Raw genomic sequence first — 23,734 nt, forward strand, 5'->3', positions numbered from 1 at the left:
AGCGAAGTTCAAGTGAAATCTTAGACGAGTCTTCCAGAGCGACAACATGCTGCTTCAGCATACTTGTATCCAGGTTATTACATATTATAACACAGGTCCATTTATATTACTTACTACTTCTACATTACAGGAAAAGCTATTGCTGCATTACTTGCCTGTTGAATGTTGTGAAAAACTCTGATTCTTGATTCTAAGGAACAAAAATGACAAGTACAGACGTAAAGTAGGGTTTGTGAACTCAAAGCTCAGACTATCAATTGACAATAAAAAAGTGATTCAGTTCCTGCTAAATCAGAGTGAGATCTCAGAGCCAAGTGGAGCAATACTGATTGTGATTTATGATAAATAAATAAATCTAACACATTCCCAGAGTTTAAGATGAAGCCTTGTCCAACCAACAGCCTGGATCTAAATATACTCAGTTTGTTACCATAGAAAAAACTATAAATTATGAACCCATGATCAGATTTGTTGCCAATTAATTTTCTAACTCGTCAGTTCAGCGGTCCAGTAATAGCAAGTATGAGTTTTGAATTTAAAGATGTCTACTAAATATTTCCGTTTCTCAATTTCATCCACTGATTCTCATCCACATATGTTCAACAAATCCAATCAAAAGTAGATATGCATTTATTAGACAAGATGCAGCTTCTCCAAAACAAACATGTGTCATATCTTTAAATCACCTTAGTAACTGATAACATTGTTAACATTATTGTATCTGTAGATCCATAACATTTCTCATTGTTATTAGACAATGAAATGTACCTGGTGAAAATCTAAAATGACCATTTTTCAGTCCTGGCTTCCACTGACTTAATCAAGCCCTTTCCCATGACCCGGAAGTCCTCTAATATTGCTTCGACGTTGGGAATGCTATGTGCTTCCTCCCCAGTCACCTCCACTTTCCGAGCAGCCATTTGCGACGTCTGTCATAAAGAAAAACAGGATACATGAAGTCAGACTGATAGATCTTGACATGCAAGTGAAATGAGAGGGATGGAAACAAAGGAGACCTATGACACAACAAAGCAAGCTGTTGCCGATGCAAAAGACTTTTGTCCAGCATACATGATTTTAGATGGAGGACATAACTTAGGCTTTACCTTAAAGGGCATTGGGATGAAGGCCTTTGGCTTCCATAATACCGCAATCACTGTTCCGCCATGGGGATCACAGAAGAAGAGGGCTAGGTCTCCGAAAGCGTCCTGAAAATGAATTAGTGAAATTGATGGTCATGGTCAAAACTCTGTGTACTTTCTTTAGATGTAGATAATATTTGGGGGAAACTTTAATATGAGACTAAAGTCCCAATTCAATTAAAATAAAGTCATAATAGTGTAAGAAAAATTCTAACGACCCTATAAAACCCTAACTAACAGAAAGCACTTTTGATTAGGCAAAAATGTCAACAATGAGTGGGTAATCATCCACATAAAATAATTACTTCTCCACCTCCGTAAAATGCAGGCTCGATTTATTTTATCATAGACATTCAAAAAAGTAGTACCGCTGGAGAAATCATCATCATCAGTTTTAGATAATCAAGAAAACATCTAAAAACATTATATAAAAGCACAATGATATCTTCTAACACTGTGTAGATAAATAGTTTGTCATGGTATGGTCAGTTTGACCACATCATGATTGTATTATTCTGCTCTTCTGTTCTTCTCTCGTTTGCTCAAATGTTGCCTGGGTCCATTCTGTCCTCCCAAAATAATGCTAAGGACATGTCACGACTGTGCGTATGCAAACCTACACCCTTGAATTATTTCTAAAGAAAAAAACCTGCTTTGTGGACAATGCAAGTACAGCCTGGATTTGGTTTATTCTCAGGAAGCTACTGGATGCGAGACAGAATATACTTCGGGGCTGAGCTGCCAAGCTGAAACTTGCATACGCAAATCCTGTTGCACTGCTTTCCTCATATCCTGTGTCAACAAGACATTGTTAGGATCACGCCTGCTTTTTAACCTTAAGTTTAGGTCTGACAGACTCACTCTGAGTTCTGCCAGGTAGAGGGACACAGGGTTGTAGTCGATGACAGGCAGGGCCCCTCCAGACTGGGTCACTCTGCCAGCCATGATGCCCCTGCTGAAGGTCACAGTGGGACGGTCAACTGCCTGTGTAAGCAGGGGAACCTGCCTTGGGTTCAGGTGAATTAACACATCGTAGGCATCCAGAGGAGGGCGCATGACCACCTGCACAAACACAGGCAATGCATCACAAGTCTGAAATAATGAATCATAATTCATTCAGATAGTGGCCCATTATAAACACAATAGAGAGTTGTCAAGTGTTTTTTACTCACCCTGACATCTTGTATCTGGTCTCTGTCCATCAGCTGATGTTCTAGTAACTTAAGACTCTCTGCAGCCACCATCACCACACGCTGCAGCATCTGAAGACAAACAACCGAAATATACCATTTGATTTCATATAATATATAATGCAGACCCCTATTGTGATTGCACAATAGCTCAATTAGCATTTTTTCCTAACACATTAAATATGACCAACAATTGCAGACACAAAAAGACAAACAACAACTCATTGTAATACAATTGCTGGATATTGTGCGTTTATATATATATATATATATATATATATATATATATATATATATATATATATATATATATCCTGCAATTGTTTATCACAATGAGCCACATACTGTACTTGTTTCAGCTCGTCTGATGTTTTTTGCATTAGTGCACACAAAGTTACATTTACAGCTGGAACAAAACACATCACGGTCATCCACCGATGGTTATGAATCAACAGGTAAATTAATGTGCTCTGGGCTAAATTGAATACTGGCAACTACAAATACGCACTCGTCTTATTTGGGTTCTCCTGTTCTATGGCCTTTAATTACAACTATAAAGCATGATAATTGCATAAAATTTGAACAACTTTGTTTCTTTGTCATTTTGAAAACGTAAAGTTGTTCCATAAATGTTCTTTATGAAATTCAAACATATTGTCATCCCAGCAGAGATAATAAACATGTTTGAGGTCACGTAGGTGTTTTGTTGATAGAAAGCATTGTGTGCCTGTGTGTGTTTAGAGTCAAGAGACTCACTCGATCGCAATGTGCTCCCTAGTGGTCATTCAGAGGCATTGAACAACTCACTGAGCCAAGTCACTCGCCTCAACTATTTGTTTTAAAACAACCTTTAGGTTTTGATAGTCTGTGAGGGTGGACATTTGAATGAAAGAAAATACTTTCATAGGCAACCAGAGCAACCAGATATGGTAAAATCACACCGAATGTTGCGGTTAAGCAACAATGACTTCGCTGTAAGGACGTCACAGAGCACACGGTTCCTGTTCTCTGCCATTGTTATAAAAGGAGGATGCTGGGAGAGACTCAGAGTTAATGTTGGGCTTGTAGGGGGAATGAGGTGAGGTAGCACAGGAAGCTCATTTGGGTTAGCTACGCACCATGGGAAGCTGGCCTGTTTACCTTTTCTGTACAATACTGTGCACCACTGGACTCCTTTACAGCCACGGTCACATCCAAACAGAGGAATACAAAACTAAATACTTAACTTATTTCACTCCGACAGAGGACAGCAATGAAAAGCAACTGGTGAGCTACACCTAATAGTCTCCCAATTCTTAAAAATGTTATTTATTATTTCAAATGTATTTCAATATATATTAAATACATAACAATTTTCATTTCCAGATTATTGATTTACATGGAATTTTGGAAAGACTTCAGAACAGTCAATTTCCAGCTCTAAAAAAAAAACATGGCTATTTGCCTGTGGTATGTAATGCAACATCTCCACTTGGAATCATCTCAATTCACAACATCAATCTAGTGAATCATTTACAGAAATATGTTTATATATTTCATTAACCAATACCATACTTGACTGTTTGTTTGCGGTTATATCTTTTCAGTGTGATCCAGGAGACCAGTGTGCACTAAGGAAAGGATCGAGAATTGGGAAACTATGTGATTGCTCCCTGCCGAGAACATGCAATTATTTTCTACACCGTTGTTTGTGATTCTCACAAATCATCAACAAAATAACCATTGTATTAAATGTGTAGCTGTACGAGTTGTGTACTTGTATTTGTGTAAGCTGACCTGTACACTAGGTGCTCGCTTGGTCCACAGGGATTGTTTTTTGTCTTTAGGCGTAGCTAGAAACAAGACGGGTAGAGACTCCCTGGAGGCCATGAAGTCATTCTTGATCTCTGTGTAGTCGGAGGCTGCATGTGACAGAGAGGTAAACGACAATCAAACTAGGCGTTGAAACAGTGAAGCATAGGACCAGGATGTTAAAGTATGTCGGGTATGTGTATAAAATTAAAGTCAGGGGGGATTTGTTTATGCGACACAGGAGGAAAAGGGGTGTGTGAGAGTGTGCTTGCCTGCAAGCTGGTTGTTGAGGTTGACAACCAGCGGGTTGTTCCTCCAGTCAAAGGAGGAGAGCAGATGAAGGAAACGAAGCAAGCCGACCTGAGGTGATCTGAGGAAGACAGAAATTGCCTATTAAATTTACAAGGGGAAGATACAAAAGATTTGATCCACAAATGAGTCTGATGAGGTGGACAGATTTTTACAAAAGTAGATACGGTAGTTACCCCGGAGGAGTAAAGGGTGCAGGTTGCAGGAAAAGCGACGCCACTAGCAGGTCTGTTGTATCCTCAGTGATGTCTTCGCTGAAGAGCTGAGCCCCCAGCCAGCGTTTGGCAAGGCGACACACTCCCCCGAAACATTGGTGCTGCTGCTGGAGTCTATAAACAACAGGATAAAATGTATGAGATAAGGCAGACAGTGCATACAAGGCAAGCAAAACAATGAAGGACCAGGAAAGAGACAAAAACACACCGACAGAAAGGAAGAACAAAGGGCAAGATTATGCCAAAAAACACTGTTGTTACATTTTATAATGGCAACTTAATAGGGTTGAAAAGAAGGAACCAGCAGGAACCCTACAACCCTACTTTCCCCACACAAACACATCTATTTCTTTGTGTTACTGTTTTAATGTTACCCATGCAATGTGCTGGTAAGAAGAGGCTTATGAATGGTGGCCATCTCCAGAGCCTGAGCCTCCTCATTGTCTCTTACGACGAGCAGACCCTCAGCATTCAAAGTCTCCCTCAGCACCTGGGGCTCGCGATGGTATGCCACTTGGATGCGGAACAACAAGCCGTCCTGGATGCATAAACAAATGGAATTAAAATGGCAGAAAAAAAAGAATACTGCAAACTGTAATGGAAAAAAAATAACTGTGCCAACAATTTGCTGAAACAAAGAAAATACATGGAGAGGATAAAAAAAAGAAAACCCAGTCAAGTTCACACAAGTAATTCAAAAATATACCTTCCAGACATCAAGGTGAGTGGGACAGGGCCTGCATGTATAATGATGATGCTTCTTGAGTAACTCTCCCAGGCAGATGTGGAAGGCAGTGCGGATGTGGCGGATAGCGAGGCGATCGTGAGGCCACTTTCCACTTCCTTCCATGTGGCAAATCACTGCAAAGCAGGGGAACCAGTTATAGGAGTTTGAATAAGTAAATGATTTTTGCGTTGTATAATCTCTGTGGTTAGGTGGCTGTACTGTTCCTGCTTTGAATATATGGATTGTAACTCAGTCATTAAATCTTAAAATCCCCAGATATAATCAGTGGGTGAAAATCTTCAGAGATAGTGTAATTTATTCAAACGTTTTCTATGGTGTTAACCACTTCTTAACACATTGCTGGTAGTTAGGGTCTACCTGTGATAGGGGTGATATAAGCAGGGCATGGTTGGCCTTCCTTTGGCACCAATGATCTGGAAATCTTTTCTCTGTCAAAGAAGGAATAGTCCACCTTCAGTGGCGCAGGGGGAAAGACCTGCAAGGCACGGATTAAATGTTAGAACTGCAATAAGTAAAATTCCCAATGTGCAAGTGCAACCACTAAAGCACACATTGTAGTGATGCTTAAAATTATGCAACTTTAGTTACATTACCTAATACGAACAAGATGCTTTACCTGTGTGTATCTAAGTGCAGGGTGGGCTCCCTGCACTGCTGTGATGGAGAGAGGCAGACCTTCCAGCCTCCACAGTTTTCTACTCAGGTCATCATAGGACTGAACCACTTGTAAACTCTCCTCCTCTCCAGTACTAGGCACCTGAAGAGCACAATACACATCAGACATATGCTACACATGATCATAAATTTAGGAATAAACCACAAGATTTTTTATTAAATAACAGGCAATAAAACATTACAACATTTGAGACCATAAAGCACAAAACAATAAGTGACAATTGTTCTTCATTTATTCACGTTTCAATACCTCCTTTGGTTCTGATGTTTTGTCATGCCATTAATTGAATTCCAAAAAGGAACACAAAGAAACATGTTGGTTTTCCACACAATAATATTTACAAAACACATGTTTTTTAAAAGCACCGACATTTTGGATTTGATATTAAGAATTAATCCAGATTTAATCGCAGCCGTTTGGCATTTACCTCACTTCCCGTTTTGATGACGTCATCCAGCATCGCCCCAACATAACGCATACAGGATTCAGGGATATCTGCATGACTGGTGGATAATAAACACATAATTTGCTTTATAAAAACGAGGCTTTAACAAATGCACACTTACACTCAACTAATTGTCTTTAAGGTTATTGCATATATACGAGGTGAAACTGGTATCAAATTGGCTTTTTATTATCAAAAAGACTTTTTTAGCGACGACAGTTGGCGCTAACAGTAGCTAGCTTGCTAACGTCATTCTTTTAATATACATATATATATATAGCTGTTATATATTTACACACACACACACAAACACTTTAACCAACTGCACGACAACAATGAAGCGCACGGGCAGGAGACGGAGCTCTGTGTGGGACTGTTTTGAACAAGTGGGGAACTTTGTCCGCTGCATGAAATGTGACGCCAAGCTGAAGTACTGCGGAGGAGCCACCAGCTCCATGATGAACCACATGAGCAGGCACCACCCGTCCTCGGCGCCGTCAGACGAAGACGAGAAGCCGGTGATTTGCACCGTGCAGTGCATCGAGGAGGAGAGTGCAGCTAATCCGGACATCATGCAGGTCGCCATCATGTCCCCCAACATAAACGCGTCTAGCAACCTCTCCGAGCGGGACTACGGCGAGAGAAAGCGCCTGAAGAGGAGCTCCGTGTGGGACATTTTCATCAAAGTAGACGAGGAGGTGCACTGTACGATGTGCGACACGAAACTGAAGTACAGGAGCAGCACCACCAGCATGATGTACCACATTAAAAACAAGCACCCCGACACGATGCCCAACGATGGTGGGTCAGTGGCAACACACGCAGAGGTGACTGAACTCATCTCCAGAATGATTGAGAAGGACATGCTTCCCATCAACGTAGTCAGCGGCGATGGTTTTCGTGAGCTACTTGCATACACTGTCCATAATTATAAAATCCCGTCTGCTGCTGCTATTACACGCCTTATTGAAGGCCACTTCCACGAGAAGGTGGAGGAGCTTGTAGTGCAGCTGGGTAAAGTGGATAAATTGGCACTCACTGCCGACTTGTGGACGGCCCTCCCATTCCAGAGGTACATAACAGTTTTCTGTTCATTCATAACCGAGGACTGGCAGGGGAGGTCAGCTGTGCTGCAGACACACAAGCTGCCATCAGACAGCCACACTACTACAGACAGTGTCACAGAGAGGCTTCTTAATACGGTGCAGACCTGGGGTATTGCTGGGAAAGTGACTGCATGTGTTCATAACAACACACAGGACATCTCACCCCCCTCTGCGTTTGTCCGTGTCACCTGGGACTATGCCACTTGCTTTGCCACAACACTGCAGCTAGCAGTCAGTGATGGGCTGAGTGAGGATCTCGTCCGCATCATTGTTGCTGCAGGGAAACTAGTCAAGCACTTCAACCACAATTTGCTAGCAAGTGAAGCCTTGGAGCAGAAGCAAGTTCAGATGTGCTTGCCACAGCACAAGCTTATCAAGTCATGCAAAGCTAGATGGGACACCATCTGTGATATGTTTGAACGGTTACTGGAGCAACGGTGGGCCATTAAAGCTGTGCTCTCTGATCGCACAATCACTAGCAGACAGGAAGCCCAAACCCTTGAGATTGAAGATGATTGCTGGCAAATTATTGAGAATTTCACGCCTGTGCTGGCAACGCTGAAATGGGCAACAACCGTCATATCTGCAGAAACAGAAGTGTCCATTTCAAACATTTACCCAATCACTTTCAGCCTCATTCAGACCCACCTTGTTCCAAAAGAGAATGATGTTGAACAAGTCTCTGAGTTCAAGCTGACAGTTCAGGATTCACTCAGAAATCACATGGAGGTAGGCATAAACTTATCAATTTGTGCTTAACTGATGTATAATTGGCAATGATACTAATACAATTGGAGACAAACAACCTTCTTTCTTCTTTTTTTAAAATCAATTTCATTTGACTGTCTGCAGGTGGACTCTAATGACCTAGCCTCCAAACCAGCTCTGATTGCCTCGATGCTGGACCCTCGTCACAAACATCTCAGTTTCCTGACACCAACAGGGAGACTGGCTGCAAAGGTTAAACTGCACGAACTGGTTTCCAAATTAGATGCGATAACTCCTACTGTGGGCCCAAAAGATGAACAGCAGGAGATCCTTATCACACCTGATATAAGCCAGGTGGCAATGCCCTCACAACTGAGAAGTGATACCAAAAACACCATGATGTTGCTCCTAGGAGATAACTACAGTTCCTCCTATGCCACAGACTCTGAAGCTCAGGTAGATTACTACTTGAGAGACATTGCTCCGTCACTGGACATAAACCCTCTTGAATGGTGGCGGGTAAACGGACCAAGATTCCCCAAATTGGCCACTCTCGCGAGGCACTATTTGTGTGTACCTGGGGTATCGCTGCCATCTTTATTGTCAGAGGTTGGACAAACATTCGCAACAATGCGAACTAGACTCAGCCCAGAGCATGTTGACATGATGATCTTTGTAAACAGAAATGCATAATTTTCCTGACAGTACTTGATGGAGGTTCACTCGGAATACAAGAAAAATTAAAAAAGGCTACCGACAAAGCAGAGAGGGACAAGAGGCGGTAGGTGCAAGTTAGGTATACAACTTCATTAGATGTTACAAGAGAGAACATGGGGGAGATGTCAGCTACTCCTCCACTGTTGATGCGTTGCATATGCTGATGTGAATACTGCTACAAATTATTTATTTATTTTAGTCAACAAAAACTTAGAAAACAGTCAAACACAGTCAACTATACCTAAATGTAGTTTCCAACATTAAAGCACAGTAATTTGCCTCAACTTGATGGCTGACACTCCTGTATTTAAACAGTGGATAGTGAGCCTATGGTAAAATGATGTCAGTAATATCTGAGTAAACACATTGTCACTACAAATCCTTGGTACTCAGCATGAAACATCAGGCATAATAACCAAGGACCTGGTGGATGCCCTGAACAGTGTAACCTTTAGCTCAACACAGCTATGACAAAAGGAAAAAAAAAAAAACAATGCAGAAGAAAAATCTCTGCTTTGTTCATTTGTTACCATAATAGCATACTAAATATTTGTATTATAAATACAGCTAGAAACTCAGTGACCAAACTAACACTGTATAATTAACAATAGTATTGTGATATCTGTTGTGTGTCAGTATGCAAAGATAAAATACATACAGCTGCAGCAGGTGTGTAATGATCTGCCTGGGTACCAGTCTCTTCTGGCACATGCTCTCTCCGTCCCACAGCACCGCCTCGGTGATGGAACCGTCCTGGAAGCGACGCAGCTCGGAGCGAGAACCCCACAGCTCACGGAACTCAGCCGCCTAGCAGAAGACCAACACCGTTATTGTTCATTCATGACACAAGAATGTCACAAATACATGTTAAACGAGACAACAAAACAAATAAAATGTTTTATGAACTCTATACAGTCATGTGACAGCTCTGTGTCACAAGAAAAGCTTTTGTTTTAAGTGAAAATGCCAGCCATATAAAAAATGTGTGTAATAATTAAATAAATGATACATTTGGTTAATATAATACAATAGTATTACATATTTACCTTTACAGTCTTCACTAATCAAATACAGTCGCAAGGAGTGAGTAAGTAAGAATGTGATCCTTCTTTGTAGAACTTTGAATATACTAATTAAGTAGAGTTAAGTAATATCATCTTGTATCTTCAACTCTGATGGCAAAAACAACAAAAACACTAGACACATGCGCAGGAAGGAGAGAGCGGTGACGTTACCTTGGGGCTGTCTGCTGCTGGGCCTCGTTCCAGGACAGAGGCTGCCAGCTCTGGACTTAAGAGCAAACCAAAGGCGAGAGGAGGTTGAGCTTTGTGTTTTGGGGCTTCACTCTCCACAGACCACTGTGATGAAATACAAATGAAACAAATAAAAAAAAAGAATCTGTGATTTTGAGATCGTTAACCATATGTAACTGCATTTATGTTGGACACTTTCATGATGGTTTGAGTCAAAAATACACTGCTATGGTAGCAGTATTACCACTGATTAATTCAGGTGTTTGTTCACAGTAAGTTAGAAGAATCATGAAAGTAAGCACTCAAAGTAAGCACTGAAAAGTCAGCGTTTACGTTGTGCTAGTTAAGCAAGCCAGATGTGGAACACTGTAACCTCTACATGTAAATCTTTCCTACCTCAGGGTCAGGCGAGAGGGAGTGGGTGAGGAGGTGGATCCTTTGGCCCAGTCCACGCTGAAGCAGTGACAAAATAAATGGTAGTGCAGTGTGGACATAATTTCCACTGTGGTCCATCAGCTCACCAAGGAGATTCATTTTCTTACAGCTGGACTGAAGCTTCACCAGCTCACATAACCTGAGTGGGAGATGAAAAGCAGGATGACCATGGGAAGACAAAGTGAAAGATCTGTTCTCAAAGGAAAAATAACTATTGTGATGTCAGGCTAGCAGTAGGACGTTTTTTCTTTTTCCAGTACCCTTTTTATTACCTGATAATTAGGATCCTGACAATGACAATATGCATGAGAAGATGGATAAACTATCTTTAACCGGTATCTGTAAAGGCAAGGTAAACACCTACTTGCAAAGTAAAAAAATTATGTGTGTTGAAGAGTAGGTGTAAAACTAAGCTGCTAATTCATGTAGTACCTAACAGAAAGACTACAATTTTGTTTTGTTGCATTAGCGGATGAATAGAGACGTACTGGAATACATGGTCGCTTGTCCTTATCATGGGTTTGGGTGTCATGAGAAGGCTGTGGAAGCCATCCACTGTAGGGTTGTCCCAGAACTGCATTGACACAGACGCCTCGTGCTGCAGCTGAGAACAATTTAGAAAATGTTTAAAACCTGCTGCTTAATCTCAACAGTCTAAAAATAATCTAGTTTTAATAAACATCACGACACATTTACAGTATTTACCTGTTTGTAGGTACAAGCAGTCATGTCAGCACACATGTTGAGATGTCCTGACGGGTCAACAAACACAACCTGGAAAACACTGTTGAACTCTGCGAGAGATGGCTGCAGGGAAAAGAAAAGAGACACTAATGATTAATTTATGAGGCAAACCAAAAAGTGTGAAGAAACTACTTGAACAGATTTAGACCACTCACAGCTGTAGAGTCAGGATCTCTGGCTAGGCTAATTCCATTCACTGTCAAGTCTGTAGAAGCTGAGGGTTTGAATGACACGTGGGTAAGTTGCAAGATGTTCAAAAAAGTGATAAACAAATGTAATTACAGTCAACTTCCACACATCAAATTGTGTTGCACATTACTTTGTTTATTAAACTGATTTAGCAGATTTTTAAATGTCTTACCCAGGAAGTTCAAGCTGTTTCGAAGCAGCTGATAGGCTGTCATAGAGTTACTGATTCTGTGAGTGGTCAGCAGATAAGCCAATAACATGGAAGCCAGGAAGCCATTAAAACAACCAGTGCCCTATAACACATTAAGAACAATACAGCGGTAAGATGAGATAAACAGTGTCAGAAGCCTCATAAATAATTTTAAAAAAAAAGAGAAAGTAAGCTCTGTAAGTAAAATAACCTTTCAAGCCTCCTACCTGGTTGAGCTCTCTTTGCCGAAGCCAGACTTTGAGCAAAGCTACTCCATCAGCAAAAGCTGAGCACTGGGAGCTGATCGCAGAAAGAAACTGGAGGTGGGCCCTGGGCAGTAAATCTCCCAGAACAGAGCTATTGTAATGTGGAGTGGGAGGTTCTGGTTCGCTCTCTGCAACAAACAAACAATAGAAATTGGTATTATATTTCCATTGAACTGTTGCCGAAAATATGGTACTGAATATACATAGGATTGAGTGATAAAAGGTGATGGGATAATTGTGATGTATACCATTTGAAGAACGGGTGAATAGTACATTATCGATCTTACCACACTGGGAGGTCTGCAATCCGCTGTACCACTCTGTCCGGATATTATTCTTCTGTGGGTGGAAGCGGCTGGGCTTGAAGAATCCAGGAGGCGGACAGACATGAACACGTAAGGTGAAGCTGGAAGAGTCTTTACCTGAAATATGGGACATCACAACAAATCACAATCATAACCAAAACCTACTAAAAAAAATAAAAAGCAGATGCAAAGAAAATGAATTGCATACCACGAAACGTAAATACAATGCTCTTGAAGGTTAGGAGTTTTTGTAGAATAGGATGATAATTAAAAGTAAAATACCTGAAGGGGTGAGCAGCAGAATGGGTCGAAGTCGATTGCCATGCAGACAGGAGTAACGCATGCTTCCGATGTCAGAGGAGGACGCGAGACACTGGGCCAGACCGGCCAGGTAGAGAGCCCTTTTCCTCGGGTACCTCTGGTTTATGACATCCTTTGGGTGGAGGACATCCTAATAACACAAGGTTAAGCAGACAGAAGACACTACAGTCTCTTAAAATATTCTGAATATATTGTTACATTGCTCTCAAGGCTTCCAAGTGTTGTATTGAAATGAATAAAAGGGGCAGGCGACTTACAGCTGGGATTGTTACAGCCAGGTCCACCATGATGCGTGGTTTGGTGCAGGTGCCCAGGGGGTAGCTGCCAATTAGATCCACAGAAGCAGGAGGTGCCATGTGGAACTTGCCTTTTGTTGTTTTCGGGACCAGGAGGAAAGGGACTTTAACTGCACTTGACAGCCATGACACATCACTTAACTGAACACAGAGAAAGATTCATTTGAAAAGGTGGTTACAGCTTTATGTGTGGAACGCTGAAAGCATAAAATAGAGGTGATATGCCCAGTTATGAAGCTGTTCTTACAGATAAAGTACTACATACCTCAACCACTGGGGATTCTGGTACAGTCTGGAGCAGCATGGTGACTGTCTGAATAAAGGAATCTATTTGCCGTTTCCTACGCTCACTCAGGGCGACCTCTTTCAGCAGCTCTTCCATCTGTTATTGGTGATAGATGATAGACATTTACTTGTACGTGTGAAAGGGTGTTATTGTTGACATGGGACAACAAGCTGGACTTAAGACATAACCCCATCCCTTGTCATGTCTCACCTGCATTTTGAGCAGGCTGCAGTGAAACAAGCTTTCCGCCTCTTTCAGCTGATTTAGCTCCTCTGCTGTAGGAGGTCTGTACAGATCACTTCGGGAGAGCTTCACTGAGCGGTAGACATCCTCCTCTCCTACAGCCATCTCAAGTTTGCTCCTTTTGGTTTTAACAGGAGCCTCGTTTTCCTCCTCCACCTCGTTACGCTCTGAGGGAATCATCTGTAAAAACCAAACATGTAGTAGCAATTGATTCCACTATTAACATGTCTTGTGTTACTGTACGGAATCAGATAAATCAGCACATGATATAAATCCTGGACTAACTAAAAAACACGTTACGCTATTAGACCGACAATTTTGGTACTTGTCGAACACATTACAAGTAATATTAACTGTACCTACTGTACATTCAGTTTCACTGAAGTAGACATTAAGCAAAGTCTCACAAATGTAATGTGCAATTGCAAAATTGTAGCAACGTATGTAAGTAACACTCGTGTTACCATTGAGCAAACTGCCCCGTGTAGTTAGCAAGTCCACAAGCAGCTAAAATATGAATACATGTCGCCAGTCTTACCTCCGCTGGGTGATTAGCAACTGTCGGCTTCTTTCTCATGTCGGATATGCCTTCAATGTGATGATAATTCCGATATTTTGTAAAGTTTTGATCAACACTTTATTTTCATTGCTCCCTCACATGTGCAAAGGGTCAATCAAACTGCTACCAAAGGAAGTATGTGCCTGATTGGTGTAGAAACAACGGGAGCGAATGGTGATTGGTTCGCTGCTTCTCGAGCCTCCTACCCGCCCGGTTTAAACAAGATAGGTTGCACGAGCAGTCTTCCGTGCGATTAGTGCTCTCGGAAGCCACATTCAAATTACTTCACATCTTTGCCAAATGTTTTCATCAGCTACATATTATTATTGTTGTACAGCAGCCCTGCAATAAATTGTCTCTTTATAAAGGTTGTATAGTTAAGATTTAGTTGTTTGTTATTTAGCATGAAACATGTATTTGTAAAATCATCCTATAAGGAATCACTCACAGTTGAGTATGAGTGTCATCCTGTTGGTGAAATGGATTATTTGTGGGTCTTGGATCCACGGGGTCTGTTGAAGTGTGTCACTGGTATTTGTAGGTATAGGAGCAGTTTTGGTGGTGGTTTCTGTGTTGCTTTTTCGCTTCCATAGCACGGTGGAGGTCCTTTTCTTGTTGTGATGTGCCTTCATACGTTTTCCTTCTCCCAATGTTCCTGCCACAGGCCATCAAATCACTCCCCAGTTATTGAGGTTAAAGAGGCATTTTCTCAGATGGGATATGATATATGTTTGCTATTTTTGTTGTTTAATATATTCTATAGTATATACTATCTCAGGAACGACAATGCATACAATGGTTTCAGTAATATTCGGTTTATTTTTTATATGTGCACAGTGTACTACACAACATTACTAAATTGCAAATGTAGAGTTGCTACTTTTAAAGCCTACAGTGTACACAATGCCTTGTTGTCTTAAGGATATTTTACTTCTGCTCTAAATACAGCCAGTTATGCTATCATTACATTTTACTTAGACTGAAACAAAGGGGTGACTTGAGGTGGTGAATCAGTGGTAACCTGATCAACTGAAAACATTGGCACGGCAACATCCCTTCCTATTGGCCTCAGTTTGGTAGACTTGGTAGGAGGGTTGCATTTAAGAGTGTCAATTTCAACTGCCTGAGAATCGAAGAAAGAAACACCCTTGGCCAAACCCATTGTGTCCAGCCTGCTTGCTTGCTTCAGTGAGTTTACTGTCCAATCAGTTTGCTTGTTATGTCTTGGCTCGAGTGTGGATAGCCCACCCGGTTTCTTGGAGTTAGGTTTTGTGTAGCTGTTATCCACAATCTCATACTGAGGAAAGATGCAGTGTCGAGGAAGGAAGGAGTAATCACGTTTTTGTATTGGTTGGTCGGTCTTATGACGATACAATGATCCAGTTTTGTTGTTATAAACAGAATGTAAAGAATTTTGTCCCTCTACAGCCACATCCTTTTCCCCTGCTAAACACGATAGAGGCGGAAGTAATTTGCTTGGAACTGGCTTGGGAACTGGTGGTAAATTAACCCTTTCTTTCCTTTTCTTTCCAACATTTTTGGGCAGAGGGCGAGGACTAAGCACTTCTTTGCACTCGTAACTGGGACTTGTTTCCTTTTCCGATTGTTTTGGAGAGCTTTTTGTTTGGGCTATACTATCACATTGCTGGTTGACTTTCGACTCTGTTTGTACTGGGACCTGACCATCGTCATCCTCCTGTTAGAAACAAATATAGACATATAGATATGGATACAGATAACCTCTCAGTTGAAATCTAAAGACGAGACTTGCAGAAGAGACAAATTTAGAGTACCTGTTGTGAGGCAGGGTCAGGTCGAGTGGGAATATTTACAACAGGCACACATCCTTGAACCCAGGCATCTAAAGTTGTTGGCACAGGCTCTGAGTCTTCTGTTTTAGATACTTCCCTTGGATCTCCCCCTTCATTTGGGCACATAATTTGCCTCTCTAGAGTCTGTGTGAGGTAGTTCTTGGCCCAGGATGCGGAGAACGGTGCTATCTTGAGGGAAAAGATAAGAAACATCATGGATGTTGCACATGTACTATGTGAGGTTGAAATGAATGACATAAAAGATAAATAATTTTATCGGTCTCTCCATGCGTTTCAATCAGTGAGATGATATCTGGCCTTTTCAGCTTTACCTGTTTTTCAATGTGGACTTTGAAACAACCTTCCATGACCTTGCCCATAAGTTCCTCCATGATCTCCCCCACTGTATCATCTGTCTCATCTGCATGCTCCATCAACATGTCCGTCCATTGGCCCTGAGTTAAGCGACCAGGGGTAATATCGTCCACTTCCAGTTCTTGCGTTGGAGGTGGGGTCATGTGAGCCGATAACTTACGATTTCGCTTCTCAGTTCGAGACTTGGCTGCAGAGCGGGGCATCTTGGTTCAGACGCTGGGTTTAAGTATAAAAAACTAATGTTAGGGGGAAAAAAGGGAGACAGGTAAAAAAAAAAAAAACATTAATGTTGATGATAATGCAGACGTTGATATAATAAGTGTGAAGAAATGAACAACATGAAACAAGTGTCAGTCCCTATCAGTTTGCATGTTGCTGCTAAAATGTCATATGGTGAACATCAGCACCGTCTGGTGGTAATAATCAAACTTGACAGTTTAAATATCTCCATGGGTATTTTAAATTGAAATTATAATAACCTCTATTATTCAGGAGTGGCATTTGCATACGAACACAATCCTCGTTCTAACAGTGATTCCCTCCGAATTTAAAACGTAAATGACGTAAGAGTTTGGACAACAATGTGTGAGAAGCACAGACTAAATGCATTACTAAAATGTGTGTAAAGTCCTTAATTCCTATGTTCTTTACACTATCTAGTCTACAACAAGTGCCTTCACTGAATCAAGTTGCAACATTAGAAGGTATGAAATGTCTTTGTTAGTTTAGACTATAGGTAATGAGTCAATGATAGAAAACATTACGCAGTGACGTCACCGTGGGATCCCAAGCTATCACATTTTAGCGTAACGTTATACTTTTATATTGTATTAACGCTAACCTACATGAAAACATTATGTGTTCAGCTTTGCTAACCTAAAACAGAGTATCGGTTTATAATCCTTGTTCTAACAGTGTGAAATGTAATACTTTCCCATATGTAATTGTCTATTTGACCTAAACGAATAACATTAGGTTATAAAACATCTAGCGTTATTTGTGTCAGCTGGGTCTGTTAGCTTTAGCTCCCGTAACGTGAGATACACGTGACCGTTAACATTAACATTGCTGGGTACCGTTTATATTAAGGTAGGCGAACGTTAATTAAACATGGGAAAACTAATTCTAACAAATCCCCACTGTTATAATGTTAGGATCTGAAATCTGTTTACAACTTTACCAGACACTCTTCTTCGTACCCCTTTTTTTCGTGTAGTCTCCGGTTGCTCAGCAACTGAGGACGCAAAAGTATGACGTAATACGTAGCAGTGGCGTTGTCTCGGAGGTAATTTTGTCAGTAACCAGAGCGACAACAGCGCTTTATCCCCTTTAACTGCAGCTTTATGGTCGATTGTGACAGCGCCGACGGTACTGGGACAACTCACACGTAGTCAGAAGCAGGAGTATGTTAAACTGGTCACACACAACTAACGGTGTCCTCTGAAACGCTACGTTATTGCAGTTAGCTCGCTGCTAATGCTGCACTTATCGTTACGGTACGTGGTTTTAATTCGCCACACTGCTAATCTTTTTTCACCAGACCTTGAGAGTGGCAACCTTTATCTTCTTCTCTTAAACCAACACCGTATCGCCTACTGCAGATTCAACAGGCTGTGCTGCTAAGTGAAGGTATTGCGATGTATCACAAAGAGAAGAGCATTCAGATTAAAACCAGCGCCTCGGCGCTGTACAACAACCTGGGCGCGCTGCGCATCGCCCCTCGGCACCTCACCTACTTCACTGTGGTCCACGCTAACGTGGTCAACATGGTGAGCGCGTCCTGGGACGGCCTCAACTATTCCCACCGCCAGCTGCAGTCCAAGGAGCCGAATGTCGCCACGAGCACGTCTCTCATCATGCAGGTCAGGAAGTGATGCCCCATTTATGCATAGTGCCATAAGACAGTTAATAAACATTAAGATCAACTTGCCTTTCAGTATAAATAATGAATGTGAAGTCGGTGGCTAAATGATGTGACCCAAATACATCTGCAGACAGTGCTAAAACAATAAAAGTACCACATCACAAAAAGTTAGGAATCTTATTATCTTCTTTAATAGTTTGCTGGCACATATACAATTACAAATGTCAACATTTTTTGCTTTGTTTTATAGGCATTACTCTGCATCATAATATAAATCCTGTGTTTTCTTGTAACAGGCTGCTTTTTGTGTTCTGCCCTCTCGTGATCTGCTGGTGGTGGCCTCTCAGAAAGGCATCCAGGTGAGTTTTTGTCTGGCTGCTCTTCTCTGCAATCATCGGCACTCCCCACTTTTGGAAGAAGCGCTGCTACTTCTGCAACTTGTATACTTATAGTAGCAGTAGACTATGTCGTTGATTTTTTTTTTAATGTGAAAAATGACATGCATGTATGTGGTTTTGCAGCCTTTTACTTTCATATGATATAAATCCATTGTTTTAGATGTATGAATCTGATGGCTCCATCATGGTGTACTGGCATGCTCTCGACATTCCAGAAACACAGACAGGTAAAGTGATATATAAACTAGATTTGCTGCAAAACAAGACACTCAAAGAGGTCATGTCTCAATTATTTCTATGACAACTTTGAAAATATGCAATACATTAAATAATCCAATAAAATAACATACGATACAGTCTTCCCGGCAAGATGTTAGTGTTGTTGATTCATCCTCATAACACAAACAGGACAAAAAACATCAGTGGAAGGCCTTGATTATTTTAAGGAAATACATTATTTATTACCATCTACACTTACATATTTATATCTACACAATCACATGAACACCATTTATTTTTGTCAGATGTACTCATAGATTCTGCTGTTTTTTGCCTGCACATTTACATACATGTTCATATGCATATTTGTGCAATCACACATTTATCTGTAAGAAAAACGTATTATTTGAGAGTTCCATACCAGATCTATTGCACTCACAGAACTTCTTTGTGTCCCAGCTCAAGCCATGTTTGCTCGAGGAATATCAGCAGTGAGTGAGAGTTATATATGTGTGGGTAAGTAGTAAATGGAATACATTTACGTACATACAAAATACAGGGTCAAACTTTCTCTCTCTCTTTCTCTCTCTAGGCATTTCAACTGGTGCAATTCTAGTCTTTGATATTCCCAGTAAAGGGAGTAATATTACCTTGTCGGATGTCCTGGAGGGGCACAAGGAGTCAATCACTGACATGGCCTCAGAATGCTGTGGCGGCGAGGTATGGCGTTTGTTGTTTGTTTGCTGGTTCAGTGTGTGCATTGTCTACTGTCTGTCTATTTCATTCTTTTTTTTGATCTGGGGTATATATATATGTATATATATATATATATATATATATATATATATATATATATATATATATATATATATATATATATATATATATAATTCACTCTGTTGCTGTCTCCCTTCCCTCAGGTGTGCATAGCTGATCTGGTCAGTGCTGATGATGGGGGAAACCTTTGTGTGTGGAAGTCTGGGGAGGAATTTAAGTTACTCAACCATATCCCTGGCTTTGAGTAAGTTGTTTGTATTATAGTTTTGTCAGTTTTAATGTTCAATGTCCGCCTACTTATACTTACAGAGCAACCTATGTTAAAACTCTGTCATCACGAATCTTAAACTCCTCTCTTACGTTTCATACATTGTTGTACTTATCTACTCTGTTCCGTAATCCATTTTCCCTCTTAGCTCGAATTTAATGTCCATTATCTTTTTTCCTTAATTCCCTAATGGCAATTATCCTCCATCTGCTCTCAGTATTAGCTGCTCATCTGTGAAGTTGTGGAAAGGTACAGTGGTGGCTGGTTACGGCACAGGCCAGATTCGTCTCTATGAGGCAGTGACGGGAATTCTGCATGCTGAGGTCAACGCCCACGCCCGCTGGATATACTCACTGGACATTGCTCCTTTTTCTGGGCTGGTGAGTTGTATTAACCAAATAGATTTTTTAAGCTTATTTGATTGGCATTCATTATTTGAAGTGACAAAGACAGATGACATGAAGAAGGGATTCCTGGGTAAAGAATACATATTAATAATAATCTCACTAATTTGTTCAATTGTTAAGTTTAGCTCAACACATGTTCAAGTGTATCTCAAATGAATGTTTAGGCACATTTCGCAGCATTTTTGGGGGCGGCTTAGGGGGAAGAGTGGTCGTCCCATAACCGCAAGGTTGCCGGTTCGATCCCTGGTCTCCTCTTAGTTCACATATTAAAGTGTCCCTGATCAAGACACTTAACCCCTTATTGCTCCCTGTGCACTCACTGGGCAGCCCACTGCTGGGTCAAATGCAGAGAAGAATTTCCCCAAGAAGATTATTAAAAAAGAAAAAAAAATTACATTATTTATTTTGCTTTGTATCTAGCTGCTGTCTGCTGCTGAGGACTCTCTGGTCAGGGTGTGGCACCTGACAATGACCCCAGAGAGCCAAATCGTGGAGGTAACTGAACTTAACAGACTACAAAACTTGTTTACTTAATGGGTTCAGAATCAAGGCACAATTTATGGTGGGTTCCTCCAGATTTAACTTGCACTTTATCTCTCTGAGACCCTCACTGTGTATTTTCTTCATTTCCTTTTAGATTGCCCATTTGCACAATGAGTGTGTGACGGACACGCAAATCTGTGGCGCCAAGTTCTGTGACGGCGATGGTTATGCCTTTGCAGTGACAGGCTATGACCTGAGTGAGATTATCCGATACACACAGTCATAGGACTACGTCTATGAATGTGAATGTGAATTTGATGTATTGGAGTGTTTTTTAAAAGACATCATGATCCAGAGAGAAAAGTCAATAGGGCCTATGTAAGGATCAGGTTCAGGCTTTGTAAGAAAAGGGGTATTATTAAGCATTGTTTTCACGGCTTTTCTATCTCTGTATCTCCAAGGTTTGAAGCAGATTAGTATATAACAACATATTTATAAAGTAAAAATTATACATACACATGTTTACTTGTGTAGTAATTTTGAATTATTGTATTATTCCTTCTGACATAATTATGTTTTCAAGCAGCTGTACCTGTAAAGTTTTGTCAACAAAACCGCTGTCTGGGTCGTAATTTTGCACTTCAAAAATGCACCAACAGATGGGGCTGTGGGTGAATAGTCTTTTATCAGGGTAATGACAGTAGTAGTCTATATAGCAGTGATTTTCAACCAGTGTGCCATGAGAGATCGTTATGTGTGCCGTGAGAAAGTGTCCAATTTAACTTAATAATTTTCAACAAATAATTTTCCATTGTTGAATTTTCTGAGCCTGCAAAATAGTGGCTGGCCAGGTAATTAAATAGTCTTCCATACCAGTAGGGAATGCAATAATTACCATATATGCTGTTTTATGCTACAATGTGACATTTTGTAACTTGTTTGGGTTGTTGGTGTGCCGCGGGATTTATTTGATGTAAAAAACACTGCTATATAGTATAACAGATTTCACTAAATGACACAGAGGGGTTGCCTAAAAGATTCAAGACTGTAGACTGACTATTTGAGAAACTCCACATTTTGGTGTTCTTTGCATAGGCTAATTTCGCTGATAAGATACACTTTTAGAGAAAGTAAAAGCAACATATGATAAAAGGTATATCATTAATAAAACCGAAATAATAAAATAGATAAATGACGAAAACAACATAGAGGCAAAGATGGCAAGCTAAAGTGACATGGTGTGCTCAGCAGGATGGACTCATGCATCATCTCTCAGTCAGTCAAGTCTACAGTCTAGCATGTAACAGACTTCAATGGATAATTACATTTGTACTTATGTATGTATTTCTTCTTTGAATCATAATTTACTTTACAGTCCAAGATATACATCTGACGCAAGAGTGTTTTCTAACTGTGAGGTATTTGAACAGAAGGATTTATTATTTCCTATAAAAATGGTAGAAGAACTAGAAAGGCCTTTATTGAAAACATTATCCTTTTTTTTTCTTATGGAAAAGTGCAAAAGCAACATACAACAGATACATCATTTTTAGGGTCTGTTGAGATGATCTCAATATTCTTTTTACATGCCAACTCAGCTATAAAAACTGGTCTTGTTTATCATAGGTCAAGTATTTTTTATTTTTAGGCAATGAGGGATTGTTATCCGACCCACCTTATCATGACAGAATAAGAAGAATCAGGTCAGCAAGAATTGTGTGCTATTTGTCAGTTTAGGGCTAGCATGTATTAAATCCCATGAGTTCAAGTCCTTTCTGGTTTGCAGTCAACACTGGTCACATAACATCAACTGACGAGACTGTTTTGAACCCACACACAGGGCAGGTTATGTAACTCAAATTTGGTAGGTACCACCTGACAGCCATGTTAATGTCGATGGCCTCGTCAATTGTAAAGCATAAACATGCACACACAGAAAAAAAAGTCTTCATGAAATCAATATTTTTGAGTATATCATGTTGTGTCATGCCTCATAGCTGCCTGGTGGAAGATAGCTAACTATACTGACTGGAGAGGGTCAGTGGAGGACTAAACGGTCAATATGAGGTCCCAAATGACGGGGACACAGAGATTACATAACGAACTGAAACAGTAATGAAGGACGGAAAGGTTGGTCAAAAGTGATACATGAAATAAGCAGAGGAAATGAGGAGCAGAGTAAACAAGGTTGTTGAAGAAAGGGAATACAACATACTATTTCACAGAAAAACATGGAGACAAACAAAAGCAGTAATTTATTCCTTGTTACCAAAGTCAATAGTTCTGTGTGACGCTCTCGTCCCGTACACAGCCGCAGGGCCACTCATGCTGTGTACTGCTACAATGCTTGTCAATAGTCGGCTCTTAGGTGTTACGCACAGCTGAGCACACAAAGTTGGGGAGAACAGACCTCGAAATGAACTGTGCTCAGATATGAATATTTGGACTGTGTGTACTTGCATTTGTGTCTAGTAATAATGGTGGTCGAGCAACATTCGTTATCCTATTCCCACAGCGGACATGTTGTATTAATGAGAGTGACATGAGACCTTCAAATGCTCGTAGTGTTGCCACGTTTTGCTTTAATAAAATCACACATAAACACACACTCTCTGAGAAGTCATCATGGCATGATTAAGCCTGTATCGCCAAACACAATGCCACAATACAAGTTCATCCATCAGAACCAGTCCTACAATATTTGTAAATGTTTGTGGGTGTGGAAGGTATCTGTAGGTGTGTTTGTGAACACCACAATATGAATATCTTTCAGGTGTTTTTTTGAGTGTTTATTCATTATTCTGGTGGAGGAAGAGCAATTTATCCCCTGCTCATCCAGCATTGTGGCAGCTGCCTGGGCCTGTGTTGCTAAGCCTACTGGGATGCAGCCTCACCACGGGGATGAGGAGCCTAAAGCCCCGCCAGCCTGCTGCTACAGACAGACGAGCTCTCAGACGAGGCAACCAGGAAACCAGCTCCGGTAGACATGCTGTATAAA

At 40.8% G+C, this 23,734-nt stretch overlaps 4 protein-coding genes across 6 annotated transcripts; 2 read left to right on the forward strand and 2 right to left on the reverse strand.

The window, feature by feature from the left end:
- Positions 1-638: 638 nt before the first annotated feature.
- nol6 (nucleolar protein 6 (RNA-associated)) lies at positions 639-14,255 on the reverse strand. The gene is made up of 26 exons (XM_068566566.1): positions 14,114-14,255; positions 13,543-13,755; positions 13,312-13,428; positions 13,008-13,187; positions 12,712-12,880; positions 12,412-12,546; positions 12,086-12,252; positions 11,841-11,961; positions 11,635-11,693; positions 11,441-11,542; positions 11,224-11,339; positions 10,697-10,874; positions 10,283-10,405; positions 9,706-9,854; positions 6,499-6,574; positions 6,012-6,152; positions 5,753-5,870; positions 5,354-5,508; positions 5,022-5,185; positions 4,609-4,761; positions 4,396-4,493; positions 4,109-4,233; positions 2,315-2,404; positions 2,004-2,204; positions 1,107-1,208; positions 639-929 (listed from the first exon to the last, which is right to left on the reverse strand). The coding sequence occupies exons 1-26, from the start codon at positions 14,150-14,152 to the stop codon at positions 780-782; spliced, it is 3,441 nt and encodes a 1,146-aa protein (XP_068422667.1). The 5' UTR covers positions 14,153-14,255; the 3' UTR covers positions 639-779.
- On the forward strand, positions 6,533-9,919 carry LOC137779079 (E3 SUMO-protein ligase ZBED1-like). 2 transcript variants are annotated; one of them, XR_011077037.1, is made up of 3 exons: positions 6,533-8,351; positions 8,475-9,111; positions 9,777-9,901. XR_011077037.1 is itself a non-coding variant. In XM_068566567.1 (2 exons), the coding sequence occupies exons 1-2, from the start codon at positions 6,852-6,854 to the stop codon at positions 9,021-9,023; spliced, it is 2,049 nt and encodes a 682-aa protein (XP_068422668.1). In that variant the 5' UTR covers positions 6,533-6,851; the 3' UTR covers positions 9,024-9,919. The 2 variants fall into 2 exon arrangements, 1 of the variants encoding a protein (XP_068422668.1); XM_068566567.1 differs by having other exon boundaries at positions 8,475-9,919.
- Positions 14,256-14,933: 678 nt separating the features above from the next.
- On the reverse strand, positions 14,934-18,120 carry LOC137779276 (uncharacterized protein C2orf81 homolog). Of its 2 annotated transcripts, XM_068566898.1 has the most exons (5): positions 18,053-18,120; positions 17,501-17,554; positions 16,278-16,556; positions 15,928-16,134; positions 14,934-15,830 (listed from the first exon to the last, which is right to left on the reverse strand). In XM_068566898.1, the coding sequence occupies exons 3-5, from the start codon at positions 16,521-16,523 to the stop codon at positions 15,105-15,107; spliced, it is 1,179 nt and encodes a 392-aa protein (XP_068422999.1). In that variant the 5' UTR covers positions 16,524-16,556; positions 17,501-17,554; positions 18,053-18,120; the 3' UTR covers positions 14,934-15,104. The 2 variants fall into 2 exon arrangements, with proteins under 2 accessions (XP_068422999.1, XP_068423000.1); XM_068566899.1 differs by lacking the exon at positions 18,053-18,120 and having other exon boundaries at positions 17,520-17,547.
- On the forward strand, positions 17,578-21,335 carry wdr54 (WD repeat domain 54). Its single transcript, XM_068566900.1, has 10 exons — positions 17,578-17,816; positions 17,922-18,182; positions 18,481-18,543; positions 18,743-18,809; positions 19,261-19,317; positions 19,394-19,521; positions 19,722-19,822; positions 20,064-20,226; positions 20,674-20,748; positions 20,891-21,335. Exons 2-10 carry the CDS (start codon positions 17,958-17,960, stop codon positions 21,020-21,022), a joined length of 1,011 nt encoding a protein of 336 aa, XP_068423001.1. The 5' UTR covers positions 17,578-17,816; positions 17,922-17,957; the 3' UTR covers positions 21,023-21,335.
- Positions 21,336-23,734: the final 2,399 nt, after the last annotated feature.

The sequence above is a fragment of the Clinocottus analis genome, unplaced genomic scaffold, assembly GCF_023055335.1.
Source record: "Clinocottus analis isolate CAN_PGR_092001 unplaced genomic scaffold, fCliAna1.0.p SCAF_7, whole genome shotgun sequence".
Classification (NCBI taxonomy): domain Eukaryota; kingdom Metazoa; phylum Chordata; class Actinopteri; order Perciformes; family Cottidae; genus Clinocottus; species Clinocottus analis.

Excerpts from the sequence above, each read along its gene's own strand:
- LOC137779079 (XM_068566567.1), top strand. The coding sequence starts at position 6,852 with ATGAAGCGCACGGGCAGGAGACGGAGCTCTGTGTGGGACTGTTTTGAA. Across the intron at positions 8,352-8,474 it reads CACTCAGAAATCACATGGAG|GTGGACTCTAATGACCTAGC; the intron begins GTAGGCATAAAC and ends GACTGTCTGCAG.
- nol6 (XM_068566566.1), bottom strand. The coding sequence starts at position 14,152 with ATGAGAAAGAAGCCGACAGTTGCTAATCACCCAGCGGAG. Across the intron at positions 12,547-12,711 it reads TCTGCTGCTCACCCCTTCAG|GTAAAGACTCTTCCAGCTTC; the intron begins GTATTTTACTTT and ends CCCATATTTCAG. Across the intron at positions 4,234-4,395 it reads CCTCAACAACCAGCTTGCAG|CCTCCGACTACACAGAGATC; the intron begins GCAAGCACACTC and ends TGTCACATGCAG.
- LOC137779276 (XM_068566898.1), bottom strand. The coding sequence starts at position 16,523 with ATGCCCCGCTCTGCAGCCAAGTCTCGAACTGAGAAGCGAAATCGTAAG. Across the intron at positions 16,135-16,277 it reads AAGTCCACATTGAAAAACAG|ATAGCACCGTTCTCCGCATC; the intron begins GTAAAGCTGAAA and ends TTTTCCCTCAAG. Across the intron at positions 15,831-15,927 it reads CTGACCCTGCCTCACAACAG|GAGGATGACGATGGTCAGGT; the intron begins GTACTCTAAATT and ends TGTTTCTAACAG.
- wdr54 (XM_068566900.1), top strand. The coding sequence starts at position 17,958 with ATGTATCACAAAGAGAAGAGCATTCAGATTAAAACCAGCGCCTCGGCG. Across the intron at positions 18,810-19,260 it reads CATTCCAGAAACACAGACAG|CTCAAGCCATGTTTGCTCGA; the intron begins GTAAAGTGATAT and ends TTTGTGTCCCAG. Across the intron at positions 19,318-19,393 it reads TGAGAGTTATATATGTGTGG|GCATTTCAACTGGTGCAATT; the intron begins GTAAGTAGTAAA and ends TTCTCTCTCTAG.